This window comes from Lissotriton helveticus, chromosome 2_1, assembly GCF_964261635.1.
Source record: "Lissotriton helveticus chromosome 2_1, aLisHel1.1, whole genome shotgun sequence".
NCBI classification, from domain to species: domain Eukaryota; kingdom Metazoa; phylum Chordata; class Amphibia; order Caudata; family Salamandridae; genus Lissotriton; species Lissotriton helveticus.
Window position 1 is genome coordinate 1,443,780,048 of NC_136059.1, and position 17,699 is coordinate 1,443,797,746.

Consider the following 17,699-nt stretch of genomic DNA (forward strand, 5'->3'; position numbering starts at 1 on the left):
CTCCCTCTCCTAGTACTCCTCCACCACCACCATCCACTTGATGGTGGTTAGTCTTCCTATCTTTATTGACTAGGCACCACCTTTAGAGGAACAGCGTTCACATTGGTTTTAAGGTGCGAATATGTGTGCCAGTTGTAATACAATTAACCATTTGACCTTGCACTGGGACCTGGTTAGCAGGGACCCAATGCACTTCAGTTGAAAAACATCAGTACCAGTAGCAAAAAGTGGGGGTGACTATGACAGAAAGATCTACTTTCACACAACCCTTATAGCCGGTTTAACGAGTCCTCGGGCAAGGCGGCGTAGGTTAGAAAGTGGAACCTGCACTTTTACATGTTTCAGCAGTAAAAGCCCTACATTTCTGTTTTTACTGTGGAAAAGCTAGTAGCCCATTTTTCAAGTACAGGCCTACAGGCTGGCTCAACCGGCCCTGCTAACGTCTGAATAGGGCTACTTCGGTTGTTGATGTATGGTATCTAAAGAATCAGTGCAGTAATTCTGATTTAGAAATTGCAACCTTAGTTCTCCAAAGTTCCCTTATCTACAAGGGCCATGTCCTACAGATAGCTTTCTGCCCTCCTTTGAAGACATGCTAACAATCCCCAGGAAAGGACACAATACTGGCCGCCATGGGAGAGAGATGTTATCTCCCTCCTGCAGGAAGCCGGACTGGTGTTAGGCCAAAAGGTGAGCTTCAAAGGAGAAGCTGCTTGTGAATGGCAAATGTGTAACACTTAGGAGAGGGGCTCTCTATTGATCTGAAAGAGACACGTTAGTTATAGATTCCTTACCTTAGAATATCTCCAGGCGTCCAACTGGATCCAGAAAGTTTTTTCGACAGCAGTACCCCTGCGCGTCTCTAGGTGGCATTTTGCAGCTACGAGTTCGACGCTGGCGTCATAAGCCCCGAGATGACGTCACGGAGACCACTTAGGTGCCACCCATGCGTGCTGACGTGAGTTCTTTCTTTTTCCGCGCCAGTAAGCGCAGATCCGGTTATAGCACGTACCTTAGTCACTTTTTGACTATCTTTTTGAGACTTTTGTCTCCTGTAATTTTGAATCTTCTCTGGTGCACGTAGGGATGCCTGGTTTTAAGTCTTGTGGGGCATGCCGTCAAAATATGTCAGGGGCGGACCCCCACGACGTCTGTCTCTACTGCCTGGAGAACGACCACGACTCCGGATAATGTATGGACTGTTGGGCCATGGCCCCGAAGGCCATGAGGGAGCGGCACCAGAAGCTGCTTGAGGTCCGGCACTCGTCCCATCGTCGTCCAGGGGCCGCACCAGAGAACGCTCGCGGGACCACTGTCATCGTTCCTCGGGTTCTAAGTCTTCACCCTTGGATTCGGGTAAGAGACGACACAAAAAGAAGTCGAAGAAGCGTTGTCGCTCTTCGACGTCCCCTAATGGTCCCCGGATGCGGACGAGGGGGACGGGGGTTCTGCCCCTGCGGTTCCTTCGGAGCCCAGGAGTCCCGCGGCCTACCCGCCTTACCCGGATCTGTCGGCGACTTGCGCACAGGTGCAAGAATTTCTTGCTACCATGGACCGCCTGTTTAGACATCGGGCTCTCGCCGGCGTGGCGTGCTCTTGGGCCCCACCGTCCCGTGTCAGGGTTCTATCGGCGTCGCCGGCACCGCAGGATCCTGCGCCGCTGGCTCTGGCCACGGTGCCACAAGGTCCCAGGCTCCGGCCCCAGCACCACCCTCGGCTTCGCCTACGGCACCGCAGTGGATACCATTGGTTCCGCCCCTGCCCAGGTACCAGGACAATTTTGTTCCTATCTGGGATCCGCTTTGGGACACCTCACCGGTTCGGACCCGTTTGGTACCATTTCCGACGCCGTTCCTGGCGCTGTTTGTTCCTTCCCCAGCCCCGGCGGCCTGTACCACATACAGCAGAGGTGGAGGACGACTGGGAGGGGTCCGAGGACCGTCTTGCTCGTCAGTGTGACAGAGCAGGACTGGGCTGACGAGTTAGAGGAAGCTGGCGGCCTTGAAGTCTCCTCTGACCCTGGGTTTGCCTCTCCTCCGCCTACCATGGAGGAGGGCGCCTCTTACACTGTGGTGCTCCGTCGGGGATCTGAGGTCCTCAACCTTAACCTCCCTACGGTGGCCCTAAAAACTAATCTCCTCACTGAGGTGCTCCAGACGGCGTCCACTTTGTCGGAGCCCCTGCTGCCATTTAATGACGCCCTCACTGACGTCTTACTGGGCACTTGGTCGAGGCCAGCCACAGGGGCCTCTGTGGATAAGAACGTCGCCAGGCGTCATTGCCCGGGGCAGGGGGACCCTGCCTTTTTGACCACTCATCCTACGCCCAAGAGCCTGGTCATCCAAGCTTCGACGTCCCAGAGTGCCTTTCCCACGGCCCCGCCGGATAAGGACTCTAAGAAGCTGGAGCAGTTCGGCAAGCGGTTGTTCTCTTCGGCCAGCTTAGGACTGCGGTCGGTGTACACTGCATGCCTATTGGGCTGCTATTCCCACGCGGTGTGGGATGCAGTTGCGCAGGTGTTGCCTCAGTGTCCTGAAGAGACCCAAGCTGTGTTGTCTCAGGCTGTTGCGGAGGGTAAAGATGCGACTAAGTTCGCAATTCGGTGTGGCTTGGACACCGCAGACTCACTGGGTAGAGCAATTTCTACGACTGTGGCGCCTGGTTGCCACGCCTGGTTGAGATCTACCAGGTTCTCGCCAGATGTCCAAAGCTCACTCATGAATAAATCCTTTGGGGTACATTATTCCTGCACTCGACTGTCGCACTGCGGTAGAGGAAATCTTTTCCTTTGAAAACTCTTCATGATTATGTCATTTTTATCCATTAATCAATATTAATCCAACATTTTTAACTCGTGCATCTTCCTTAATTACGCCACTGCGGAGACAGCATGTTTGCATTTCGAATACTTTATTCATCATTTTCAAACACCAAGCATTGCCAATCCAGGCTTTAACGGAGGCGTGTGAGGACAAACATGTTTCAAAAGTGGTTTTATGAAATCAACGTGCTCCCAATGCATTTCGAATTCTATGAATTCTTCGTCAGGGGTTTAACTGAAAATAAGATAAAGACACAATTATACTAGCTGCTTGTCCATTATTAGTGTGCTCTAGTTGATTTCTCTAACTATACCCTCCATTAAACAGAAAAAACAACTTATATTTGCAAAAACCCAAGCTACTCCCTCCGTGCTCGAACCCTACCATCTCCCATAATTTCATTAACAGTGAGTCACGACTCCCTCCCAGCTGCACAGGTCCCGCTAAGCCACAGAACACCCTTCACCCAATTTACCTTCTCTGCGCCACTGCTAGCAGCATAATCTCGCTTAGCTTCCACATAACGAGTGCTCTTAATGATTTACCCTCGCGCTCGTGCCGTTTTTTAAAGAGAACAAAATCTCCCACCTGTGAGCAATCCCGCTTTACTCCGCTCCACCCCTCATTCTTGTGTATCATACCAAAAGACTTCATCTCCCATGGTGCCCCACATCACAGTCAAAGAAAAACATACTCCCTTCAAATTAAATCCGCCCCTATTAAACCTCCCGCAAAATGTGAGAGCTTATGTAAAAAATAACAAATGACAAGATTTCCGCGTGCCCTATTTAGAATGTGCTAGTAACTAAACATTTCATGAACATGTCATAAAAACGAACTGTCCAAGCAGCAGAGTTCAACTGCACTCCTTCCCTTTGTAATTACTTTAGTTTTTCAGTTCATGTAGTAAAGTAATTACAAAGGGAAGGAGTGCAGTTGCTCAATTCTGACTCTATGCTTAGCAATACTATCACCTCGGAGCTTGCACCCCAAGGATTCAAGTTTACTTTCTAAAGGAACCACCACTACGGAGACAGAAACAATACATCGATTTAAGTGGAATGACTTACAAGCAACGATTAACAAAACCGATATAGGCATGAGGAGACGATTGAACTCTGCTGCTTGGACAGTTCGTTTTTATGACATGTTCATGAAATGTTTAGTTACTAGCACATTCTAAATAGGGCACGCGGAAATCTTGTCATTTGTTATTTTTTACATAAGCTCTCACATTTTGCGGGAGGTTTAATAGGGGCGGATTTAATTTGAAGGGAGTATGTTTTTCTTTGACTGTGATGTGGGGCACCATGGGAGATGAAGTCTTTTGGTATGATACACAAGAATGAGGGGTGGAGCGGAGTAAAGCGGGATTGCTCACAGGTGGGAGATTTTGTTCTCTTTAAAAAACGGCACGAGCGCGAGGGTAAATCATTAAGAGCACTCGTTATGTGGAAGCTAAGCGAGATTATGCTGCTAGCAGTGGCGCAGAGAAGGTAAATTGGGTGAAGGGTGTTCTGTGGCTTAGCGGGACCTGTGCAGCTGGGAGGGAGTCGTGACTCACTGTTAATGAAATTATGGGAGATGGTAGGGTTCGAGCACGGAGGGAGTAGCTTGGGTTTTTGCAAATATAAGTTGTTTTTTCTGTTTAATGGAGGGTATAGTTAGAGAAATCAACTAGAGCACACTAATAATGGACAAGCAGCTAGTATAATTGTGTCTTTATCTTATTTTCAGTTAAACCCCTGACGAAGAATTCATAGAATTCGAAATGCATTGGGAGCACGTTGATTTCATAAAACCACTTTTGAAACATGTTTGTCCTCACACGCCTCCGTTAAAGCCTGGATTGGCAACGCTTGGTGTTTGAAAATGATGAATAAAGTATTCGAAATGCAAACATGCTGTCTCCGCAGTGGCGTAATTAAGGAAGATGCACGAGTTAAAAATGTTGGATTAATATTGATTAATGGATAAAAATGACATAATCATGAAGAGTTTTCAAAGGAAAAGATTTCCTCTACCGCAGTGCGACAGTCGAGTGCAGGAATAATGTACCCCAAAGGATTTATTTCTAAGTGAACCATGATGAGGTGTTTCATGGTGTCTGTTCGCACGCATTTCGCTACATGAACTGAAAAACTAAAGTAATTACAAAGGGAAGGAGTGCAGTTGCTCAATTCTGACTCTATGCTTAGCAATACTATCACCTCGGAGCTTGCACCCCAAGGATTCAAGTTTACTTTCTAAAGGAACCACCACTACGGAGACAGAAACAATACATCGATTTAAGTGGAATGACTTACAAGCAACGATTAACAAAACCGATATAGGCATGAGGAGACGATTGAACTCTGCTGCTTGGACAGTTCGTTTTTATGACATGTTCATGAAATGTTTAGTTACTAGCACATTCTAAATAGGGCACGCGGAAATCTTGTCATTTGTTATTTTTTACATAAGCTCTCACATTTTGCGGGAGGTTTAATAGGGGCGGATTTAATTTGAAGGGAGTATGTTTTTCTTTGACTGTGATGTGGGGCACCATGGGAGATGAAGTCTTTTGGTATGATACACAAGAATGAGGGGTGGAGCGGAGTAAAGCGGGATTGCTCACAGGTGGGAGATTTTGTTCTCTTTAAAAAACGGCACGAGCGCGAGGGTAAATCATTAAGAGCACTCGTTATGTGGAAGCTAAGCGAGATTATGCTGCTAGCAGTGGCGCAGAGAAGGTAAATTGGGTGAAGGGTGTTCTGTGGCTTAGCGGGACCTGTGCAGCTGGGAGGGAGTCGTGACTCACTGTTAATGAAATTATGGGAGATGGTAGGGTTCGAGCACGGAGGGAGTAGCTTGGGTTTTTGCAAATATAAGTTGTTTTTTCTGTTTAATGGAGGGTATAGTTAGAGAAATCAACTAGAGCACACTAATAATGGACAAGCAGCTAGTATAATTGTGTCTTTATCTTATTTTCAGTTAAACCCCTGACGAAGAATTCATAGAATTCGAAATGCATTGGGAGCACGTTGATTTCATAAAACCACTTTTGAAACATGTTTGTCCTCACACGCCTCCGTTAAAGCCTGGATTGGCAACGCTTGGTGTTTGAAAATGATGAATAAAGTATTCGAAATGCAAACATGCTGTCTCCGCAGTGGCGTAATTAAGGAAGATGCACGAGTTAAAAATGTTGGATTAATATTGATTAATGGATAAAAATGACATAATCATGAAGAGTTTTCAAAGGAAAAGATTTCCTCTACCGCAGTGCGACAGTCGAGTGCAGGAATAATGTACCCCAAAGGATTTATTTCTAAGTGAACCATGATGAGGTGTTTCATGGTGTCTGTTCGCACGCATTTCGCTACATGAACTGAAAAACTAAAGTAATTACAAAGGGAAGGAGTGCAGTTGCTCAATTCTGACTCTATGCTTAGCAATACTATCACCTCGGAGCTTGCACCCCAAGGATTCAAGTTTACTTTCTAAAGGAACCACCACTACGGAGACAGAAACAATACATCGATTTAAGTGGAATGACTTACAAGCAACGATTAACAAAACCGATATAGGCATGAGGAGACGATTGAACTCTGCTGCTTGGACAGTTCGTTTTTATGACATGTTCATGAAATGTTTAGTTACTAGCACATTCTAAATAGGGCACGCGGAAATCTTGTCATTTGTTATTTTTTACATAAGCTCTCACATTTTGCGGGAGGTTTAATAGGGGCGGATTTAATTTGAAGGGAGTATGTTTTTCTTTGACTGTGATGTGGGGCACCATGGGAGATGAAGTCTTTTGGTATGATACACAAGAATGAGGGGTGGAGCGGAGTAAAGCGGGATTGCTCACAGGTGGGAGATTTTGTTCTCTTTAAAAAACGGCACGAGCGCGAGGGTAAATCATTAAGAGCACTCGTTATGTGGAAGCTAAGCGAGATTATGCTGCTAGCAGTGGCGCAGAGAAGGTAAATTGGGTGAAGGGTGTTCTGTGGCTTAGCGGGACCTGTGCAGCTGGGAGGGAGTCGTGACTCACTGTTAATGAAATTATGGGAGATGGTAGGGTTCGAGCACGGAGGGAGTAGCTTGGGTTTTTGCAAATATAAGTTGTTTTTTCTGTTTAATGGAGGGTATAGTTAGAGAAATCAACTAGAGCACACTAATAATGGACAAGCAGCTAGTATAATTGTGTCTTTATCTTATTTTCAGTTAAACCCCTGACGAAGAATTCATAGAATTCGAAATGCATTGGGAGCACGTTGATTTCATAAAACCACTTTTGAAACATGTTTGTCCTCACACGCCTCCGTTAAAGCCTGGATTGGCAACGCTTGGTGTTTGAAAATGATGAATAAAGTATTCGAAATGCAAACATGCTGTCTCCGCAGTGGCGTAATTAAGGAAGATGCACGAGTTACAAATGTTGGATTAATATTGATTAATGGATAAAAATGACATAATCATGAAGAGTTTTCAAAGGAAAAGATTTCCTCTACCGCAGTGCGACAGTCGAGTGCAGGAATAATGTACCCCAAAGGATTTATTTCTAAGTGAACCATGATGAGGTGTTTCATGGTGTCTGTTCGCACGCATTTCGCTACATGAACTGAAAAACTAAAGTAATTACCAAGGGAAGGAGTGCAGTTGCTCAATTCTGACTCTATGCTTAGCAAAGCTCACTCATGGACATGCCTCTTGATGGCACTCGCCTGTTTGGCGATAAAGCCAACAGTATGCTGGAGCGTTTTAAGGACTCACGGGCTACGGCCAGGTCCTTAGGTCTTTCCACCACACACCCGGCCACGATTCCCTTTTGTTCCTTTCGTGGCCACGGAAGGGGTGCCCCTGCACGTTTGTGAAGCCTGAAGCCTGCGCAGAACCAACCTCAACGCGGGCGAGGAGGCTGCCGTGGCGGCACAAGGGGCCAACCGGCGGGTTACTCCCTCTCTTTAGAGCCTGCCCTCCCCATCCATGCCACCTCAGTGCCACCGCATGTCGGGGAATAACTTTGCGCTCCTCCTGCAGGAAGTCACGGCCCTCCTGGCCAAGGAGGCCATCGAGTGTATTTCTGGGCCAGAAGTAGGATGTGTTTATTATTCCCACTACTTTCTGGTCCCCAAAAAGGACAAAGGGGGCCTGCGCCCCATCATGCACCTCAGGAACGTCAATCACTTCCTCCGGAAGGAGAAGTTCAAGATGTTGACTCTGGCTCAGGTCTTTACTGTCCTCGACCCTGGAGACTGGATGGTTGCGTTGGACTTGCAGGACGCATATTTTCACATCCCCGTCCTGCCGGCCCACCGGGATTACCTGTTGTTCACGGTAGGCCAGGAGCATTTTCAGTTTGTTGTGCTCCCCTTTGGCCTTACCAGCGCCCATCGGGTGTTCACCAAAGTGATGGCGGTGGTCGCAGCTCATCTGCCCAGGTCAGCAGTGTCAGTCTCCGCCAACATAGACGACTGGTTGTTGAAGGTGGGCTCGCCCCAAACAGTCGTCAACCACCTTCAGACTACGGCCGACCTCCTGCATTTGCTGGGGTTCTCCATCAACTTGCTGAAGTCGCACCTGAGTCCCTCTCAGCAGCTCCCCTTCATCGAAGCGGATCTGGATTCTACACAGTTTCGGGTTTATCCTCCCGACCAGCGAGTCTGGGATATTCAGGCTATGATTCCGATCTTTCTTCCTCTGTCCCGAATTTCAGTCAGGATGACCCTACGGCTCCTGGGCTTGATGGCCTCCGGCATCCTACTGGTGCAACATGCCAGGTGGCATATGCGGGCTCTGCAGTGGGACCTGAAGTTCCAGTGGGCACAGCATCAGGGCAACTTGTCCGATCATGTCCAGATCTCGGAGGGCACAGCACGACATTTGCAGTGGTGGCTCATGAATCGTGATTGGGTCAATGGCAGATCCCTCTCCCTTCCCCAACCGGAGCACACATTGGTGACGGATGCGTCCCTCCTGGGATGGAGAGGCCACTTGGTAGAGGCAGTGATCAGAGGCCTCTGGTCTTCGGCAGAGTCCCGGCTCCATATCAACCTTTTGGAGCTTTGGGTGATCCGACTTGCACTGAAGGCATTCCTTACCTCTGTCAAGGGAAGTGTAGTGCAGGTGTTCATGAACAACACCGCCGCCATGTGGTATTGCAACAAACAGGATCCCCTCTCTGCCCTTCTATCTGAGGTCCTTCTGTTCCTTCTAACCTTGGCCCAGCAGGACTCTGCTCTGGGTGCTATCAAAGGTTATCTTTTGGCTATCTCCGCCTTCCTACGGCTACCAGATCTCCTCCTTCTCTACAAAAAAGTGCACCCTGGTGAGGATGTCCGGTAAGAGGCCCGACCGCCCCGCAGGGGCCGCCACTCGATGCGCCCGGTCAAGAGTGGGGGGTGATACGTCCTCGTCTCCTCGGACCTCATGGAGAAGCTGCGCCACGTAGTCCATTACGTCCTTCCCCTCTTCGCCGAGTGGCACACCACGAATACGGAGATTGTTGCGCCAACCTCTGTTTTCCAAATCCTCCTGCTTGATCTGGAGCTCAATGTTTTGTTCCTCAAGGTCTATCAGGCGCTGCCACAGATGTTCCTGGTCTTCCGTGCGCGTGTCCAAGGTCCTCTCCAGGCCATCAACGCGGTCTCCTAACTCCGTGACCTCCCTCTTAAGCTCAGTAACGCAGGAGTGCACCTCAGATCTCAGGGAGCCTATCTCTGCCTTAAGGTCAGTCATAAAGGCGGCCATGAACGCCTGGGTGACTGGCAGGGAGTCCGCCGCCCCTCGAGATGGGCCCTCCCCGGCCGCCGGTGCCCCCGTCTTACCCCACATGGCCACCATAGTGTTATCTTTAGGGGCCGCCGCTGGATAGGCCCTGGCGCCTTTATTAGTGTGCGCCATTGTCTCTCGCGGTCAGAGGGATCCTCTGTAGGCCAATGTCTGCCGCTCCTCCGTGAGCCCACAGCACCAGGCAGCAAGTAAAGGCAGAACCAAGGGGGGGAGAGGCCCACCAGGGGCAGCGCACAAGCGTGGAGTATAGGGAGCTGGCCTGCACCCCGGGTACCCGAGGGCCCAGAGTCCAGATCACTCGGCACTCGCAGCAGCAGGACAGCAGTGGGCCCCCACACCCCTCACAAAGCAGTCTAGATAGTCCTGAACCCACTGAGCAAAGGTACCTTGCGACGGTTCAATCAGTTGCAGGGCTTCCCCTCCACTCCAGTCTCGCAGCCAGTGCGTGCGTCAGGGGCAACGCCGTAGGATCACCACATGCCGTCTGTGCACCGCCTCAACAGGACAGCGGACGCCTCGCACCACCAGGACACCGTGCTCCACCTCCTCCTTCACGCCGTGGTCGCTGCCGAGAGACACCCGCCAAGATCAGGTCTGCTCGAATGCCAGCCGGGGGCCACAAGGGGGGGACAACGCCAGGTCGCAGTCAGGGGGGCCCGCACTCCGCCGCGCTTCACTGCCGTGGCACTGCACACCCAACACACAGGCTGATAAAATGGCGGGCGCCCTCAGCTCCGACTAGTGCCCCCGGGGCACCGCATTCAGTGGAGCGCTGTCGGGCCCCCAGTCACGGCGTTGCCCCCGCTCACCAATGTACAGCAGTACTGGAACGGGATCGCCCGGAGTGCAGCCCCCGGCCCGGACAGCAAGCAACAGACCTCCGCCTCAGGGCCGCAGGATGGCGGGCCCCGGCCTCGCTGGGCACTCGGTCGGCCGGGAAAGCACAGCCAAGATTCCTCCCCCTCAGGCTTGTCCACGGGCACTCAGTCCAGGTAGTCCGACCTCACTGCAGGGGTCAGGGGGGCAGGCAGACGTCCGTCGGCGCCCACCGTGCCTCTCCGTCAGCCGGTAGCGAGCCGCCTCAGCAGAGCACCAAGATGGCGGAATGGCGGGCTCCGTCCGCGCCGCGTTGGCCGTCCGCACTAGGCGTCTCTCAGGGCACCGCCACTTCAGCACAGCCCGTGGACACTCGATTACAGCCGGTCAGCACTCAGGGGCACAGAGGGGAGAGGTCAGGTACCCCAGAATCCGCATTAATAGCATATGATGAGGCCAGCAGCAGCGGGAGCTCCACAAGAGCACGTCCGCTCACATCGCCGCTCAAGCCACGCCCTCCCTACGGCTGCCAGATCAGCCTTCTCTTTTTAAGTCCCCGGTTGTTAACCGTTTTCTCAAAGGCATTACACACACTTTTCCTCCTATGCCTTTCATAATGCCTCAATGGGACTGAATCTTATCCTGACCTATCTGATGTCTGCTCCTTTTGAGCCTCTTCATAACTGTCCTTTACGTCTTCTCACTCTTAAGATGGCTTTTCCTGGTAGCTATCACCTCTGCCAGAAGAGTGAGTGAGCTCCAGGCTCTTTCTTCTAAACCTACTTTCCTTTCTGTTCATCCGGACAAGGTGGTTTTAAGGACCCATCTTTCTTTCTTGCCAAAGGTTGTCATGCCCTTCCACATCGGGCAGACCATCACTTTGTCCACCTTCTTTCCGCCTCCACATCCTTCAAAAGAGTAAGAGAGGCTCCACCGTCTGGACCCAAAACGTACACTCTCATTCTATCTGAAGCGCACACAACAGTTCCGGGTGGATGACAAGCTCTTTGTTGGCTACGTGGGTGCCAAACAGGGTTGGGGCGTGCACAAACAGACCATCTCTCGATGGGTAGTTCTGTGCATCAAAGCATGTTACTCATTGGCTAAAAAGGAGCCTCCTGTGGGGCTGCGTGCCCATTCTATCAGGGTGACTGCAGCCACTACTGCCTTGGGACGCGGCGTTCCCTTGCAGGACACTTGTCAGGCAGCTACGTGGGCTTCACTGCACACGTTTACCAAGCATTACTGCCTTGACAGTCAAGTCCAGAGAGACGGCTTCTTTGGCTGTTCTGTTCTCCGTGACTTTCTGGTGTAATCTTGTTCGCAGACCCTCTACCGGGGTTGGTATTGCTGGGGTATCTATTCTAAGGTAAGGAATCTATCACTAACGTGTCTCTTTCAGATGCACAAGCTACTACTTGTGTAACAATATATCTGTAAGAGACATTAGTCAGTGATAGATTCCTTACCGCCCCACCCATCCTCCCCGTTCTGCGAACTGATTTCTTGGGTTAATGTCATCCCTTTCAGGGTCCTAGTTTCATGGCACCTGTGGTCAGTTTCTTGCATGGCTCTGCGTTTCTGGTGCGGAAATTCGTGTACAGAACTGACGTCGGAGCTCATGGGTGGTGCCTAAGTATTCTCCGTGACGTCATCTCGGCGCTTACAATGCCAGCGACGGACGCGGAGCCGCAGAAATCCACCTACAGACGCGCAGGGGTACTGCTGACGAAAAAACTTTCCGGATCCAGTCTGGGGATATTCTACGATAAGGAATCTATCACTAACTAATGTCTCTTACAGCTATATTGTTACACAAGTAGTAACTTGTGCTTTAGGCAGACAGGCAGGAACTAGGGACAGGAAAGTAGAAGCCAATTGTCAAACAGGTTTTTCAAAGGGCCTGTACCCCCTTGGTAGCCAAACCTCTGGATATGGGCTAAGTAGCTCTGAATGTCGAGAGAGGTTATTAGTCATGTTGGCAATGGGCAGACTGGTTCAACCTGGGATACTTTTTCACAGGTGAAGTCGACTATGTTTGAGACCTCGTTCGGGGACCCCTTCTTCATAATCTTTGCGTCTGAAGCCCAGGACATACAAGAAGCAAAAAGGTTAGTCACACTGACTCCCTCCGACTCCCTTCTTCCTTGGAGTGGAAGTTGGTCATCGTGGAGCTGGGCCAATCTTTTCCAAGAGGCCCTACTCCAGTGACTCTATTTGACCTGGCCCAGTGCCTCCTCTGTCTCCACTGGCTCCACCTTTTTATCTTTCTGGGGAATCCAACATCGACGTTTTCGGTATCAAGACCCTAGGCACAGAACCAGCTGCGTTCCTCAACACTATGTATTCCATATATGTCAGATTGTTGGCGCCATCAGGTACGCATTCAGGTCCCGATGCAGCTCGGATCCAACCTGCCTCGAATGATGCCAGCCCGTCCGACTTTTGTACCAGATTTGAGTTGCTCCACACCACATCCACCTACGCCATGACCTACACTGCCTCCACTAGCGCAGACCCTGCCTCCACCTCTTGCCACTGAAACTACATCACTGAAAAAGTCAAGAAGGGAGGAGCAGAGGATTCTTGAAGAGGAGGAATATAGAAACAGAATACATCACTAGTTTGGAACGGATCAAGAATCTATAGACCTTAATCCATATGGAGTTGATGATGGGACCTACCAAGGCCTTGAGCTGCACGAGCTCTGTTCCACAAGTGAATTAGACTGTTCGCTTGAGATGGTGATGAACTTTCCCACTGCCCCCCCACCCCCATTTCATAGGTTATGTTCAAGAAAGCAGCAGAGGTGTTGGTCCTTCAGCTTCTGGTAGTAGAGGCTAATAGTAATAGTTCTCCTTCTGACAACGCCTACAACCTAACCATTACTGCCTTTCAATGGTGCCATCCTGGAACCAGTTCTGGTAGCACGGGACAAACCCACTTCAACTTCTCAACTTCTGCTGTCAGACTTCTGGCTAGACTATACTAATCCAGCGGTGTACCAACAGCAGATACTCTACTACCATATACTCACCTGTGCCCATAAACTCACTTTTGAGTAAACCGATGGTTGTCAAAGTGTGTATATATATGTATATATATATATTATATATATATATATATATATATATATTATATATATATATATATATATAATATATATATATTATATATATATATATATATATTCACAATATTCAGGATTAGTTATTTGGTACCTCTGTTCATCTCAAACTAACCCAAGAAGTTCTTTCCTCTGGTCAATGGACCATTAGTTGAACTAGTTGATGGTGATAATACATTTTTACTATTCATTTAATTATGAAGTAAATAATCACAGACTTAATTATGAAGTAAGTTATCACAGACTGGAAGGTTTAAATCTTTATCTAAATTAAATGCATGTGAACCATTTCATAATACAGTGCTGTCACCATCATTCATAGGAGAGGAAATTAAATTCATTAAATCCAAAGAAAACATTTACCTTGGATTCATACAATAATTAATGCTTAGAAAGGAAGAGGACAGAGAGAAAAGAGCATCTGCAAATAACGAGAAATTATATTTACCAAGAATAGTGTAAAAAACCAACCCTCCTGGCCAAAGGGCTGGTAAGGGTCCTCCGGGATAGGTCAGGAGACAAAGATTTCAGGACAGGATTCAGGACAGGATAGTTGACCTCTCTAGAATAGCGACAATTGCGCCGCACCCCCTCTGATACTCTCTTCCTCCTCGAGATTCTTCCAGGATCTTCTGATCCAACCCAATTAAATTAGGATAGAAAGTTCTGCTTCAGGTTCTGCATTTGGCTCCTCCTCAGCATCTCCCCACCATCAGCATCCACGACTTGCAGCATCAATGTCTCTCAGTCTCTCAGTCTCTCTGTCTCTCTATTCTAACTAAATGAAGCTATCTTAATTAAACCTTTTTTCTTCATGTTCCACCCACTAAAGTTTTAATATGGTAAAAATTTGAAATATGATTGGTCACACAAGGGGGAAGCTCCATCACACCATGCTTACATGTCATTAAAATCAGTTCAACTATTGGTCACAAACCCATCCCCTTAATTTGTATTCATAAATGTAGTTCTCATACGCTCCCACATTTTATTTTGAAACAATTTAATAACATTTTGAATACGAGTCCCTATCGTTGAACTCTTCACCATCTGTTCCCAGGGTGTAACACTCGTGTCCTTGGCTCCCTTTCAATATCCCAGTCATCATTCCGTTTTAACTTTCAGTGGAGATGCGCAGTCTTCACATTACTCTGCTTAATCCAGTGCCCCAAATGCGCACTAGTCATAAAGTCTGAAGGACAAATATTAATTTCACAAATGAAATGGTCACACTGTATACCACCCACCTGTACTCTATTTGCGTTTACTTATTAATACTTTTGCCGCATTATCGTTGGTAAAATAGCTTGTTTTCCTTTCAGCTAAGCAGATGCCATGCACGCGAGTCTTCAAGACTCCATTTTAGTGTTTTCTGCTCATGCGCCAGAATTTCCCTCCAAGCGTTAATTCGTCATACTACGTAGATGCAGTTGATGCATGCGCATAACAGATTCCCATTTAAAGCTGTATTAGTCCGTCTTCATTATTATCCGTACTAGTACACACATAAGCAAGCTTCACTAACCCACGTGTGTTCATCTGGTGCGTATTAGTTTTCTCTAAACCTATAAATAACTTGTTCGTGAGTTAAACAAGTGGATTGCTTCCGAGCAAGTCTCTTTCTTACGAGACCTTACTCCATCAATATCACCCACTCCAGGTGATCCACCATTCTTTTCTGCCCATAATTCACCTGAAAGCTTAGTAATCCAAGCATCATGTCCTTCCTGGCAGTCAGCTGGTATCTTTCCATCGGGTAAGGAGTTAAAAAGGCTGGCAATACCGAGGCAGAGGCTAAGATCATGGATCTTCACAGGATCTCTTCCCCCCCCCCCCCCTTCCCTGCACCATCAGGCAAGCAGACTTAGTTTGCTTTCCCAATTGGATTGTGTGGGCTGGGGGGGGTGAACAAGGCTGCTACGTGGGTATCTCTACACACTGCCACCAATCATTGCAGCCCCAAAAAATCTTTGTTGAAAGTGGTTAGTAGACCATAATCATACAGAGATATTTGAGGGCTGATGTTGGGTTTGTTTGGGGAACTTTCCTTCAGATGTGCCAGACTTCCTAACTTCACCGAGGCAATAGGAATAGAATGACTTTGTGTAATGCGATTCTGATTTGAAACATCATTACAGAAATCCCAAGATGAACAATCCAAAGCCTTCTCTTTGTCCAGCATTTTCTTTACAATAATATCCTTTCGTAAAGGTTAAATTTTAGCAATAGCACTTTTGTTCCATCACCCACGATTGGTCAATAAAACAGCAGAGCGTGCTACTCTGGCAATTTGTTGCTGTTCAGTACATTTAGATCCACATTTATTGATTTTTTTTTTTTTTTTTTTAGTTGTTTTGGCAATGACCGAATTGCCCACAAAAAAATATATTTGCTCCTTAGAGGAAGACTTATTAGGGGATTAATATCTGCTTTCAAATTTCTCTCTAACACATTCATCCACACATCTGTGAGACTCTAATCCAATGTCGATGGACCGTAAATTAATTTTGCTATCAAAAGTAGGATTCAAAATAGCCCTAGCATCTCTAACTTTCAATAAAAAAAGGTGAAAAAACATGTGATGGTATGTGGATTATTAAAATAACTCTTGACTTTCTCTTTTAAATACTTACGTACATCTAATCCAGATGCCAAAGCTGTCTGAATACCTTCTTTAAAAAAATTGTTAGATCTTTCAACCAAACTATTAGCTGCTTGGAAATACATAGGTGCTTTCTCATGTTTAATTCAATACTTGTTTAGAAAATCTGCAATTTTCTTTGAGGTGAAATGTGTACTATTGTCTGACACTAATCTTTTTGGAAAGCCTTCAGTGAATTTTTTTTTTCAAGAATTCAATCACAGAATCAGTAGTGGGAAAAGAAACAAAATCATAAGTAACCCATTTCGAGTAGTAGTCACTGAGTACAATTTGATATTTAATTTAATTGCACAGTACATTGTGAGGTCCTGAAAAATCTATTGCTAATTTGTCCTAAGGCTCATATGGTTTACTCAAGTTGGCATTTTGTTAGTTTTCCAATAATAAACATTCAGGAAATGTGTTAATATATTGCTTAGCTAAAGCATCCATACCTGGCCACCAATAAAATGTATGCAATAATTTATTTGTACCAGACATGTCAGGATGACCAAAATGTGCAGCTTTGACCGAAGGTTCAAATAATTCATATGGTGGTACAAACAAACCTTGTCTAATGATTAAGTTGTTCTCAACATCTAACTCAGGGGGGACTTGCCGAAATGGTACTAAACACTTTTCCAGACTCCTAACTGGTGACCAACCATTGACAATGTAATTAAGAAGTCAGTATTGGAGCTGGCCAAGTCTCCAGTGGTGCAGGTTGTCTTCCTGGGAAATGTTTGAGTAGACTGGCGATACTACCAGTGGATGTGGAATGCAATATTTTTAGACCAATTTTACGTTTCCCCCACCAGAAAAACAGGCTTTTAAAGTGGTAGGTTGTTGTAGCGAATAGAGGGTGTGACAAAAGTAGCAAAGCGGGGTCAGATATTGTGTAATTTATATTCCACGCGTACTTTAACAGGTCAAAGCAAAATAAGTAGCAATAAACTGTAAGAGTGTTAAATCAATTCACAGTTGTGACAAACAGATGCACGGTGTGTCTTTTCACAAGACTCATCAAATGTATATAAAGTGCCTTATATATGTCTACTTAATTTTATCAAGGTTTTGGACACCATTTACTTCAGTCGACGGTTCAATGTGCGCTGCGTGGCAAAGGCAGTTGACAAGGCAGGACATGTGGGGACACCATTAAGAAGTAACGTTGCCACCATTGGCACAGACAGTGCAATATGTCATACACCTGTTGTGGCCGGTACTGCCAGGGGTTTCCAGGCACAGTCTTTTATCGCCACTTTGAAATATCTAGATGTTCAGCATAAGGAGCACCCAAATAGGTAAGTGTACCCTACACTGCTGTTCCTATTACTTCGGGTTTGGAAGTGTACTAAAAAATGCCTCTGAAAGTAATTGTGTACAAAGTTTACAGAATGATGGTTTAAATGTTGTTTGTGTGCGGCTGTTAAGGTATTACTTTTGTGTTGTAAATCATTGTGGAACAACTTTCATAAAATATTTGTTCGAGGCATATGAGCTGCAGATTACACAC

The 17,699-nt window shown here is 47.2% G+C and overlaps 1 protein-coding gene across 1 annotated transcript in view; it reads left to right on the forward strand.

The window, feature by feature from the left end:
* The window catches only part of FRAS1 (Fraser extracellular matrix complex subunit 1), a 1,313,599-nt gene that overhangs the window by 613,755 nt on the left and 682,145 nt on the right, over positions 1-17,699 (forward strand). Inside the window, exon 17 of the mRNA XM_078676362.1 lies at positions 17,255-17,487. Coding sequence (XP_078532488.1) covers positions 17,255-17,487 — 233 coding nt within the window. The remainder of the gene's footprint in view (positions 1-17,254; positions 17,488-17,699) is intronic.